Source organism: Anguilla anguilla, chromosome 2, assembly GCF_013347855.1.
Source record: "Anguilla anguilla isolate fAngAng1 chromosome 2, fAngAng1.pri, whole genome shotgun sequence".
NCBI classification, from domain to species: Eukaryota; Metazoa; Chordata; class Actinopteri; order Anguilliformes; family Anguillidae; genus Anguilla; species Anguilla anguilla.
Window position 1 is genome coordinate 65,980,730 of NC_049202.1, and position 12,800 is coordinate 65,993,529.

At 44.2% G+C, this 12,800-nt stretch overlaps 1 protein-coding gene across 4 annotated transcripts; it reads right to left on the minus strand.

Moving 5' to 3' along the window:
• Nucleotides 1-10: 10 nt before the first annotated feature.
• On the minus strand, nucleotides 11-11,896 carry kctd17 (potassium channel tetramerization domain containing 17). Of its 4 annotated transcripts, none has more exons than XM_035405300.1 (7): nucleotides 11,399-11,896; nucleotides 7,242-7,350; nucleotides 6,549-6,640; nucleotides 6,102-6,197; nucleotides 5,687-5,812; nucleotides 4,921-5,041; nucleotides 11-3,457 (listed from the first exon to the last, which is right to left on the minus strand). In XM_035405300.1, exons 1-6 carry the CDS (start codon nucleotides 11,723-11,725, stop codon nucleotides 4,955-4,957), a joined length of 837 nt encoding a protein of 278 aa, XP_035261191.1. In that variant the 5' UTR covers nucleotides 11,726-11,896; the 3' UTR covers nucleotides 11-3,457; nucleotides 4,921-4,954. The 4 variants fall into 4 exon arrangements, with proteins under 4 accessions (XP_035261191.1, XP_035261190.1, XP_035261194.1 ...); XM_035405299.1 differs by having other exon boundaries at nucleotides 6,102-6,200; nucleotides 11,399-11,894; XM_035405303.1 differs by lacking the exon at nucleotides 11,399-11,896 and adding an exon at nucleotides 9,310-9,464 and having other exon boundaries at nucleotides 6,102-6,200.
• Nucleotides 11,897-12,800: the final 904 nt, after the last annotated feature.

Here is a 12,800-nt window from a genome sequence, read left to right on the forward strand (position 1 = left end):
AAACACCAAGTCTTTTTGAAAAAAGAAACGTTTTATTTATTAGCAACTGAATCCAATGATGATACAAAACACAACTTCAAAAAATGTGGAGGGCGCACTGGGCTGTTCTATTAATCTTAGAAATTCATGAAAAGATTGCTTATATTTAAGGACATACAACACAGTTTTATTTTCAAGCCGGCAACATATATACTAAAAAATATTTTCAGATGTTTCCTGCATCTTTGGCAAGAATAATGAATCGTTGAGGCGTAGTTCCGACAAACACAAGAATGACACCGATGTTCGTTAAGGAGAATGAGCACTAGCAAAAGGTTGTTACGCACATTTGTTCATTTGGAAAAGCGTTTCGAACATATTCGAAATGTTTATTTTGTCCCATCTCAGTCTAAGGTAACAAACCTATCTCATCTTTATCACAACAATGATTGTATCTTGCAAAATCAGTGTGCGCAGTCACATTCTTATTTGGTCTATTAAGTCAAGTGAAGCACAAGCGATCCGCAACAAGATTACTCGTACCGGAGCGACAGAACAGTCTGCCGAATTAATGAGGTTTCAGACACAGTATCCTCATGGAAATGACAAACACTGCAATATATGTTACCTTTTCAAAATATCACTTAAATATATTTCACACTCACAGCAGTGTAATATAGTCAATATATGAACGTGCCAATAATTTGTAATACGCATATCCTCCTGAGATCCCGGGGGAAAAAAGTTTAAAAATTATACATTTTTTACGTAATACAAGTATCTTTGATTTCAAAAAAGCATTACAGTGAAAATACTTTCCAAACTATAATTCTATTTTAATTGAATGCCCCTTGTTCGTTTCCGCATAGTAGAATATATGGTTCTTAAGATTAAGACCAGAGACTCAAAATGAATTGCTGGGCCTTAGGAGGATATATTGTGAAGTGGAAAATCTTGGTGATATATTTTATTTAAATATATCTTCGGTAATATTTTATTTCCGTAAGGGCGGCCACTGTACAGAATGGGGAAATGCCAGGAAGCAATCTGTGCCTCATCAATGTATGCGCCAATATAAAAACTGCATCGCTTGTTAATGGGCCCAAAAACCAGCCGAAGGCATCCAAATCCAGAAATATGACATAACTAAGTTACGAAATATCAAGAACCCATAGCAACACCACAAAATGTTTTACAATTCAAAATTATTAAAAAAAAAAAAAAAACTTTTCTGGGGGTTTCTGTGACAGATTCCAATTATGTTCCAATAAGATGCAATTGAGTGTAACAGGAAAATAAAGAATACAAAATATATCATCAAACAAAAAAACAAAACAGGAAAGACACAGAAATGCCAATGATCACTAAAGAGGGCAATGGTGTGGTCGACTGTCAGGAGCAGATTTGAGACAGTTTACTTCACAGTAAATTAAGTTAGGCTGTTATAGTCTTTGCGCATCAAGCATATTCTTTTGGCCCCTTTCAAGGTAGTTCTAGTTTATCACATGCACACCCAGTCTAAAAATACACACTGTACACTCATATCAGTTATCAAAAAACCCAAAGGAAAAACTAAATGAGTAGGGCAGAGACACACCGGTACCATATATATATATATATATATATATATATAATATGGCCTCTACCTTATCTGACGATTGTCTTAACAGCCAACTAATCTTCACGATTTACCACAATGACAGACCAGCAACTGAAAATAAAGCCAGGCCCCACCCTTTCCAAAAACTCCAAATTATTCAAATTTTAAAAAAAAATATTATAAATTATTCCTCTACTTGACCTGTGTTGGAACAGCTTCTTACAATTCCTTTACAAGGGTGTAGGATGGGATGGGGGGGTGGGGGGTGGCAGGACACAGAAGGCAGAGGGGCAGCTTTCTGGTGAAGATGCAGAATCCTCAGTGAGAGGGACCCACGTGTAGAGCTGTTTAGATCCGGAGATCGTTGACGGGCCCCGTCGTGACATAAACGGGATGTCCGCGTGCCTACCCCTGTAGACAGTGGCATCGGTACGGTCCACACTCATGCAGGAGCGGACTTAGCTGCAGCACATTAGCATACACAAACACGCAGGCGCACACACAGAGTTATATACAAAACCTTTCCTATGACCCGGGTCGAAACAAAACAACATTTTTAAAACTTTTTTTTAAAATAAATACTTCTACAAACATAAGCAACTACTTTTCATTCACTTCTACGCACGTCTATGGCATTTATTTACTTTTTTTTTTTTTTTGCTTTACTCAAGGCACCAAATTATCTCTATTGCTAGTAAAAACGGTGAAACAATTACGCTGTGGGACTGAAAAATCTCAGGACCGTGTGCAGGTAGTTCCTGGTACATGCCACAGAACACCAGATCACCCACACCAGCTCAGGACTGGACGGGAGGGAACATCCCGTGTTTTTCAATGGGAATGCTTGTCGTCTTGTATGTATTTTATTCCAAATTATTTCACCGTGTGACGTATTACAGTCAGATATTTTATCCTTACACTGCAACGAGATACATACACTGTTATCCAATATTGAGATCCATATGGGAATAAAGAAAATGCTTCATAGGACCTTGCATAGGAAAGGTCCATTTTAAACGTGACAGTATATTTTTTCAAACACCATTTTGAAAGATCTCAGACCTCTTCACACGTGTGTACGCAACATTTGAGGCATTCGTTTAATAGGTTTAGACATCAAAAACATTCATTTCAATCAACCCGTGCTATTCTCTGCGATTCCTGTAAGAGCTTTTATGTTAAAGTTACCGCCCATTATTGATAATGACATCATCAGAAGCAGACCTGCTCATTATTAAAAGACATCAAAGCCAGGAGGAAGACAGCGGCTCCATGACGACGTGGAGCACGATGAAGGCCATGCTAATTGTGGTTTTATATGGTAATGGAAAGTCAAATCGCTTCTAATATTTTTTTATCATACTACTTAGTCATGGCGCTTATCAGTCTATTTATTTTGCTAATTGTAGGTTTTATCATCGAATAAATAAATTACATTTTTGGTTATTTCCTATTTATCATGAGTTAATAACAAATAACCAAAAATGTCATTTATTTACCTGAATTCTTTACCTGAAAATACAGAGGATTCGGTTGTACACACTGAATGTTTCGTTTTGCCATAAGGCAGTTCATTCTCCAGAAGTGCTGACATAACCTGACAGCAAAACGTACCCCTCTGCAGCAGAGGAGAACAGAGAACAGCAGTTGTAGTTCCGTGTTGCGTTTTGACTCTTCCAAACTGGTGTTTGAAGCACAAATTTATTCATTAATTTTTTTTTTTGGTTTGTTTTTATTTTTAAATAAAGCTGCAGTAATAATACAAAAAACAATAGCGACAATAGTCCCCCCTCACCGAGCACACAAATATGCTCCGCTAGCTAACAGAAATACAATTCTCCGCCAAGTCTACATCCGGGACCCGTGAATCTGAAAGAGCTGAAAAGGGGAGGGGAAGAGGAGAGGCGTTAGGCGCAGCCCCCAAATCCATCAGCTGAAACCCATGCATGCAGCACACAGCCCTTACTACTGCACACCCCCCCACCCGGCCCGCGGAAGCCAGGGCTCAGAACTCAGTGACATAACCAAGACTGTGAGGTCAGCAGATCAGCACAGAAGCATGGAGAGTGTCTGATTTTAGATGTTAATGGTGATAATGGATGTAAGTGAGCGATGGACAAAGAAATAATAATGCTTCCGTATATTCTCTTTACTCAGCTTTTTTTTTTTTTTTTTTTTTTTTTTTAATGCTGAGGGTGGAAAATGTTTTAGGTGTCAAAAAGTTAAGGAAGCTGCCTCATGGTCACTTGGTCTCACTCTCGTTCTTCTCTCTCTCTCTCTCTCTCTCTGTGCCTTTCCATTTGTGTCAAAGGTCTAATGAGTGCTAAGGTCCACATTAACCTTCAGGTTCACTCTGGGTCTGAGAGAACATGCAGACACGGCAAATTGGACTGTCTGAAATGCAACGGGACGTGACGCTACGCTAATGCGTAGCACGCCACATTTTCCGCCTCTGCTTTGTGTGACTGTTGCAATAATGTGTGTGTGTGTGTGTGTGTATTTCTGTGAGCTCAGCTCCTCTGAGTGTTCTGTACATATCTGAATCCCCTGCGCACATGCAATGCTACACTAACTGCAATAACAACAAAAAAAGACCTGGGCTAATCCATTCCGTTGCGCTCGAACACTCCACACTATTCCAGCACATTCATAGTGTCTCTACCAAGAGGGAGATATTTGGCATGCAAAAACTAAGAAGTGCCAAAAAAAAAAACACCACCAACGCATGCACAAGGACTTAACTGCGTAACTGATATTTTGATCATGATTAAAACCGGTTTGAGTCTGTCACACCGTGGTGAGCTGCTTGGTAGACTGCATGCAGACAGCAACCAGCACTAAAGGTAACATAAAACACTATGACAAAATTGAGACAGCCCCTCCAGCTTTGTCATTCATTTATGTTCTTTTACCCAGTGAGATTTTCTATTGCCCATAATAATTGCGACTGCTGCGTAGCAGTGACATCACAATCAATCACAATTGTAAATGGGCCACACTATCTCTCCCCATCAGAACTGTGACAGCTTCAGTAATGTCAATGTACCATGAATCCCTTCTGCTTACTTTTGCTGACAAAGCACATTACTGAGGTTTCATCAGGTTGAGGCTTGCTAAAACATGACAGGCCTCAACAGTGGCTGAAACACCAAACACGCTTCAATCCAAAGACACTGGCTGTCGGGTTTCCTAAGAACAGAGGGCAGTGTTGGGTATTTGAGTGCGGTGTGATGGTGTAAAGCACAAAGGAATGGACAGGCCCAGGACTCCAGGCCCCCATATTTAACAGCCTTCCTTCTGCGACCCTCCACCAGACCCCACACACTGGGAGCGCTCCTCACCCATTAAAACGTTTGGGACAACACAATACGACTGTTAATCGCTAATCCACTCGCTCGGGGTGTCATTTCTCTCTCCCTCCGCCTCATCCCTCGCTCCATCCTCCTCCTGCACTTCCGAGGCCTTGCTCAGTTAAAGGGAGGAAAACGGGGGCAGAACAAACGAACGAACAAACGAACAAACGAACAAACAACAAAAACAAAATGGAGAGAAGTTTGATGAGAATCAGTGGGAGGCGTGAATGAGCTCTGCTGACGCTGAATGAAATCTGGATCCTAACGTGAAATGTCTGCTACTCACAAAAATGCTTTCGGCTGAAATGAAATGGTGGCATATAAATGTTACGAACACACAAGCGCGCACACACACACAGGCACACGCACGCACGCGCACACACACACGCACGCTGCGCCGTCTGTCTAACTGACTGTGCAGTGCGGAATAGTGCAGCATCAGAGCTGGGATAATGTTCACTGCTGCGGATGATGCTGTTAACACACATCGTCTGTGTTTCGCACAGAGGTGGAACCATAACGCTCCAATGTTCTAAAGTTCAACCACAAATGAATCTCAGCAAAATGTCCCATGCTCTGCGTGTGCACACAGATGGGTTTGTGTGTGTCTGCACATGCACTAGTGACTAAACATACATTGTCTCTGTTGCCTCTAGCATTGTTGTGTATGCTGTGTGCGTGTGCGTGTGTGTGTGTGTGTGTGTGTGTGTGTGTGAGTGATACACGTGAAGCAGGCCATTGTGTGCTGCCTGACCTTGGTCTTGTGGCTCTGTTCTGCACCCATGCCCCCGCCGGACGTGTGTAGCTCCTTGGAAACCACACACAGAAACTCGGCCTGGTCTTCCGTGCCATAGCTGTAGGACGACCCGATGTTCACCATCTAACAGAGGCACAGGGAGGGAGAGAGAGAGGTGCTCCTGCCTCAGCATGGAGATGGCACAAGCTTCCGTTCAGGTGAACAAGCTCAACTTTTCCCCTCTGTACAGGGCAAACCTCAACACCGTCGTGCTCATGAGGAGTTTTATTCAACAGAAGACCGTAAGGTTCTCCATGTGGTGTGCAATGCGAACGGAAGACTGCTCGTCTCCCGTTCGACGCTGAGCATTGTGGGGGACGTAGTCACCGTGAGTCAAACACGTAGTCCTAGCAGAACGCATCAGCAGACTGACCTGCTCAAACTTCCAGCCGTCAGACATGGTGGACACCATCTGGGTCAGCTCCTCCTCCTGGCACTGCAGCACCCGGTACACATGCTTCGGGGGTACCTGCTGTGTGTGTGTGTGTGTGTGTGTGTGTGTGTGTGTGTGCGTGCACGTGTGTGTGTGTGTGTGTGTGTGTGAAAGAGAGAGAGAGAGACAGAGAGAGAGAGTGATCGAATTTATGTCCCTTTTATATCACATTATTCTCTTTGAACACGATATTTATAGACCAGAGTCAGTCACATTGGGTAGAAAATGAAAAATAGTGGGAGGTAACAGATGGAGAAAGAAGAGAGAGAGATTGAGAGAAAGAGCGAGGGGAAAAAATGGAAGAGTCGCAGTGCGAATGATGGGAGTGTAGCAAAGGACATGTGAGTGAAAGATATACGTGATTCTCCTGAGCGCACTGCACCTCACCTGCGTCGCTTTACAGTCGCGTTCTAGAATCCTCTCCTTGATCAGTCTGATGAGCGGCGTGATGTTATAGAATTCTGCTTCTTCTAAGACACCTGGAGTAAAAAAACAAAAAGAACAAAAAACCCCCCATTATTTTACATATATATAAAAATATCAGCGTGGGGAGTCAGCATCCAAGGTGGCACTCCTGTGCAATCTGACACATTTAAATTCCAATCTGAATTCTGGAGGCAGAGAGAAATGGTTTAGATTACAAGGATCCATATGGAGCCACCTGCAGACCAGAGGGGAACAGGAACAGGGGAATGGTAAGCGAGGGAACAGGAGCAGGGGAATGGTAAGCGAGGGAACAGGAGCAGGGGAGCGGGAAGCAGGTAACAGAAGGAGGGGAACAGGAGCAGGGAAACAGGAAGCAGGTAACAGAAGCAGGGGAAAAGGAAGCAGGGAAACAGGAAGCAGGTAACAGAAGCAGGGGAACAGGAGCAGGGAAACAGGAAGCAGGTAACAGAAGCAGGGGAACAGGAGCAGGGAAACAGGAAGCAGGTAACAGAAGCAGGGGAACAGGAGCAGGGAAACAGGAAGCAGGTAACAGAAGCAGGGGAACAGGAGCAGGGAAACAGGAAGCAGGTAACAGAAGCAGGGGAACAGGAGCAGGGGAACAAGGTAGAGGAGAAACATTCAAAAGCAGCAGACCTTCCTCAGCCAGCTCCTTGTTGTAAACCAGCTTTCCGTGCCGCAAGTAGTTGAGGATGGGGCCAAAATAGGTGGGGTCCCTGTCAATCACGTACGCTCCAGTCTCATCCTGCGGGAGGGAGGGAGAAAAACCAGTAAAATAATTAACATGACTTCTTTACACGAGAGAGCTTTGTAATTTCTTTTTGTTTACTATCTATTTGTACAGCTGAATATTTTTTTTCTTTTTACTGAAGAAGTTGAGGTTATGTCCCTCAATCGAGAGTACAATAGCAGTGTCCCACTTGGGATTTGAACCTGCAGCTTCTGCATTCCACTATGATACACTACCATCATAGCACAGTAGCTAGTGTGCATGGAATCAGCTGGCTACCAAATATTGGGAAATGGAGCCTGAATTTCCTTTGTATTCATTACATTTTTTGGTCAGCACGGAGAGCTGTTGTGTAAATGCTCTCTTGGGAAAAGCAGCACAACTCCTCCTGGTGTTTTATTTTAAGAAAAAGGAGGAGGAGGAGGAGAAAGGTGCCAGAGCACAAAGTTTCATCTGAAAAAGAGCAGAACTGTGGGGGTGTATAGCGAGAGAGAGCGAGAGGGAGGGAGGAAGAGAGAGAGAGAAAAGAAGGGAGAGAGAGTGGGAGGCAGAGAGAGAGAGGTAGGGGGAAAGAAAGACAGAGAGAGAGAGAGAGAGGGACTTTCTTGAGATATGATATGTTAGTAAAATAGTTAAGGTCACATTTGCATGGTCTGTGTCACTTCCTGCTTTGCTGCCTTCACTCCCAGGCTGCTGAAAGGCAGTGGGATATCTATGGTGACACAGAGAGCGTGTTACATTCACATCACTTGGCCTTTTCTTATGTGGACCTGCCTTTACATGGCTGTGTGAATGTGCATTACACACTGAGCCTTAGGCACACTGAGAGGGAGGGAGGGAGAGAAAGAGAGAAAAAAAGAAGGGAGGGAGAAATAGGGAGGAAGAAGGAGAGAGAGATGAGAGGGGGAGAGAAATAGGGAGTGTGTGTGAGACAGAGTTATGGAGAAAGAGTGAGAAAGGAGAGGAGGGGACAGACAGAGAGAAAGATAAGAGGGGAGACAGAGGGAGGAAGAGAGAGAGAACAAGGAGAATGGACAGGGTCAACTGAGAGAAGGATCAAATTCAAAACAACAGTGCCATAAGAGAGCAGCACTCTGTGGGGAACGTGAGGAGGGAGGCAACGAGAGATAATTAGACACTGATCATGGAGAGGCATGAGGACGTCAGAGAGCGGAAGGCAAGGAAGACACAGCCAAAAAAGCCCCACCCACCCCAGCCTCAGGTACAGATGCCTCCACCACTGGATGTAGCGTGACTCAACATGATAACATGGATTTCAACACCTGCATGCCATGCATGAACATGTACAAACACACACACGTGCATTCATACACGCACACAAATGTGCACACGTGCACACACATGGGTACGAGCACACACTCCGCGTAAATACACAATAACACACACGTGTGCACGCAGACATACACACACATACACCCAGTTGCACTGCAGACTAAATAGTACTCACATACACACACACACACACACACACGCACACACACACACACAACCAGTAGTCCTAGCAGACAGGTGGGTATGCCTGCTTCCAGGGGCATACTGCACTCCATAAACTACACAGCCGATCCACTGCCGGGAACACAGACCACAAACGGCACGCGAACGCTCACCTGCACACAATCACACACAGCAACGATATGGCCGACGGATGCTGAGAGCATGTCAGGCTATTTGCATAGAGATTGTTTGCAAAGAAGTCCACTGAAAAGCACCTGCAGTCACAGTCCTAGGCTTTGTTCAGTGACAGCGAGGACTTCCACAACACACCATTTTCACGCTCCGCTGGTTCTCCACTCAATGCACCTACTATATTAAGCAGCGTCATTTATCCACAAGGTCAACTACTGCCAGAACTGCACTGACATTAGATCCAACTCAAGCTTCTCCCTCGTGCGTCGACAGTTTGACAAGCACCGCACATTACCTTATGCGCAGACTCATTTTGCTGTCAGTTACCTTAGTTACTGCATTCAGTGCAATGCATCCCATTTGTATAGAGACTGTCAATCGCAGTCTGACAGTTTTGTTAAGATTTTACCCGAATAACAGCAGACCTCTGAGACGTGGCGCCATTAACGCAGACAAATTAAATGCAGTTAAGCACACATCGACTCTACGCAGAGCGTTAATGTTTAACCAAGCATTTTGCACAGGGAAAGAAGCGGTGCAATGTCCATGGGGCATTCAATCCCAACAGAAATACCAGGTTGGCACACACAGGTTTTGTTTATCAATGCAGAGAACTGTAAACACACACTCACACACAGACACGCACACACACATGTCAAATGCACTCGCCATTATTAAAAAACTATTTTAAAAAAGCAGCAGCATCACAAAATTTGACAGATTAGGCTATATTCCAAATGTGACATCTGGTCACATGCCCACGTCAATGCACCTCACAGTCACAGCCCACATGCATCCCGTCAGAGCACCCCCCCCCCCACAGAATCTGCATAAGTCAATACATAGATGTTTGTTCACACACAACAGCCGTATCAATTGCACAAATAGGACTAGTCACTCTGTGCTCCCTTCTGTAAACTGTTCTATTATTTTGCTTGCTGCATATCCACACTCTTCTTATCAGTAGATGTTATTAAACAGGCGAGTTCAAGCAAGTAGAGGAATCTGGCTCTGAGGGAAGGACATTATAAATTTTAATCTGTATTATTACGATCACTTTTAGTTTTTCAAAGAACGGTAAACAAAAATAATTACCAACAAACTGTGCGTAAGTCAAAACAAAGCTAACTTCAATGTCAAAGCATTGTTCTTCAATCCAAACATGAGTACATACCATACTAGTTTAAAAAAAAAGGCAATTTCCATTAGAATTAATGGACGTTTTGGTTGAGTTTCTGATTAAGCGTATTACTTAAGAGACCTGAATTTTTCTCCATGCTTCATTTCCTCATATAGTTTTACATACTAGATAAACTTATTGTAGAGGATACCAAAGCTGGATTAACAAGAAAGAACAGGATTGAAGATGGCTCTACACACTTGTGGACGGGGGAGTGGAAAACAGGTGGAACTAATATTAATAAAGAAGCGTGCACGTCTGTGGACTGCGTACACAACAGGGCAGCACTCTTCCAGAGGTCTGATGCTTTCTGCTATCATTGTATCACAGTGCAGCTCCAGTGCTATCAATCAAGATTAGGCCACTGGAGAGAAGACTTTGTTGGGACTTGTTGGCCTTACCTACCAACTCCCCTGCTCCGGTGAGATACAGCTGGCTTTCCCAGCAATGCAAGCGGGCAGACCAAACCCAGTGTAAACCCATACGTGTGGGAAAGGGGTCAAACCAGGGTCAAAATAACACAATGTGAAATGACAGCCGAGATCAGAGAGATGGACGCAGAAAGGGAGTGGATTTTGAGGTGGCTGCGGTCTGTAATGGATAAAGACATTACATGATAGAGGCTGAAAATGGAAGAGAGCTGGGGAAGTGGCTATGTGGAGAGACGAGGAGATTGGAATAGGGACAGTGAAAAGGTGAGGAGAGCCAGAGGCGTGATAGGGGCAGGTGGCCATAAGGAGGAGACGAACGAGGGGTCTGCACTGAGATTAGGTCTTAGGTCTCTCTGTCCGCTCCTGCACCCGTGAAGGTCATTCGCTCACAACCTCCCCCATTCATCGATTTGTATCCAGAGCTGGAGCAACACTCATTTTACAGTCCACTGTGCACAAGAACTGCCAGACGCACTGGAATACCAACATGGCCAGCTTTCAGGGACGACTGCATTAGCGCTTACAGACCAGTGGCAGACTAGACTCACACTACGGCAATAGGGTGCTGCTGTCATGCTAACACACTACACTGCTCAGTATCCAATCATCCACACACGAAGCCGTGCACGTGCGCCGCAATCTGACTGGGTACCACCATTCGTTCCGTTTGTTGCATTCCCACACCGACACCATGTGTGCTGGTTTATGCACGAATATAATACGAGTGGCCGACGCGCTTAGACTGGTTGCTACTGCGTAACCGGTTGCCACCAAAACCCCCCTTACCCATCAAACCTCGCCTTACCGTGTCCGAGTGCAGATCTTGCTGCTGGCATAGCCGATAGAGAAAGGAAGTCTGCTCTTTCAGTAGGGTTTGGCGCGTTGTGAGAAAAACTGTTCCGCCGACGTTCAGTCGGACCCATTTCCCATTGTTTCCGCCGGTGCCAGGATTAATCCCCGAACCGTTGCCTATGATTTGACTCGGAGTTTCCGACGCGCTAGTTTCGGTAGGGGATGGGGTAGCTGTGGTTGTACTCTCGTTTCCATCGCTGTCTTTGTTGTTATTGTTGTTATTATTATTATTGTTGTTGCAGTTGCTATGAGTAGTCGGTAAAGAGCTGGCTTCCGACATCGCCTCCGGCACCCGCTTTCGTTTGTCCTGCGTTGCCAATCGAAAAACTAGGGATGTACAGTATATGGACAGACAGGGGTTCTGTTTATACTTCCGTCCCTGTTCTTCTCTCCGTCACCGTCTAGCTGCACAGCATTCCCTCTCCTCACTCACAACGTTATTCTCCGCCTACACTGTGATGAGTGAGTAGCCCATGCCTGGAAGCGTAATGCATTGTGGTCGTTGTAGTTTAAAATGGACTTGGGAGCGGAACTGACTTTTTTTTTTGGAGCGAATCTTTTTGAATCTCAAAAAATATCTCTGTTTTGTGTTCATTTATATATGTAGGCTGTAGCAGATCTATCATTTTCAGTGGCCATGACTTTCATTCCTTGCGGTTGAAATGTTCTCAATCACTGTTTTTCATTAAGGTTTGCACTTCCACCAGGTCTAGAGTGAGGGGATTCGAATAATTTCCCATTCCATTTCAGATGTAGAGTTAAGGTACCCAGGTGTGGTATCAAAGTGGGAATCCAATTCTCTGTCATTATATGTACATTTCAGAATTTTGTAGATGCTCTTATCCAAACCGGAGTGACTTACACACATTACATTTTTACACATAATCCATTTTAGTTACGTCCCTTGCTCATGAGTACAAGAGCAGTGTCCCAGCCGGCAATCAAACACACAATGCTACAATTACCAGGCCTTTTCCCAAATATTTATGTTAGACTGTCACCAGGTCTATAATCAGACAGTATGAACTCCGCACACTAAGACAACTACAACAAAAATTGGACCCCATCCTCCATGCCACCAATAATGAAATTATTTGTTGTACCACACCCCTCTTTCACGCTTACACAATTACTGATGCAGTTCATACTGAATGCTGAATAAAAATACTAAATCAAATTTCACATTTTATGAGCAGTGGGTGATAATGAAATGCATGAATTGGATAACACCTACATTATGGGTTACAGTGTGGCAAACCCAAGATACCCTGGACAGTTTCTCAGTCCATCCCAGGGCATACACACCATTCATCTCTCCAGTTAACCTAACCTCTTTGGACTGTGGGAGGAAACCA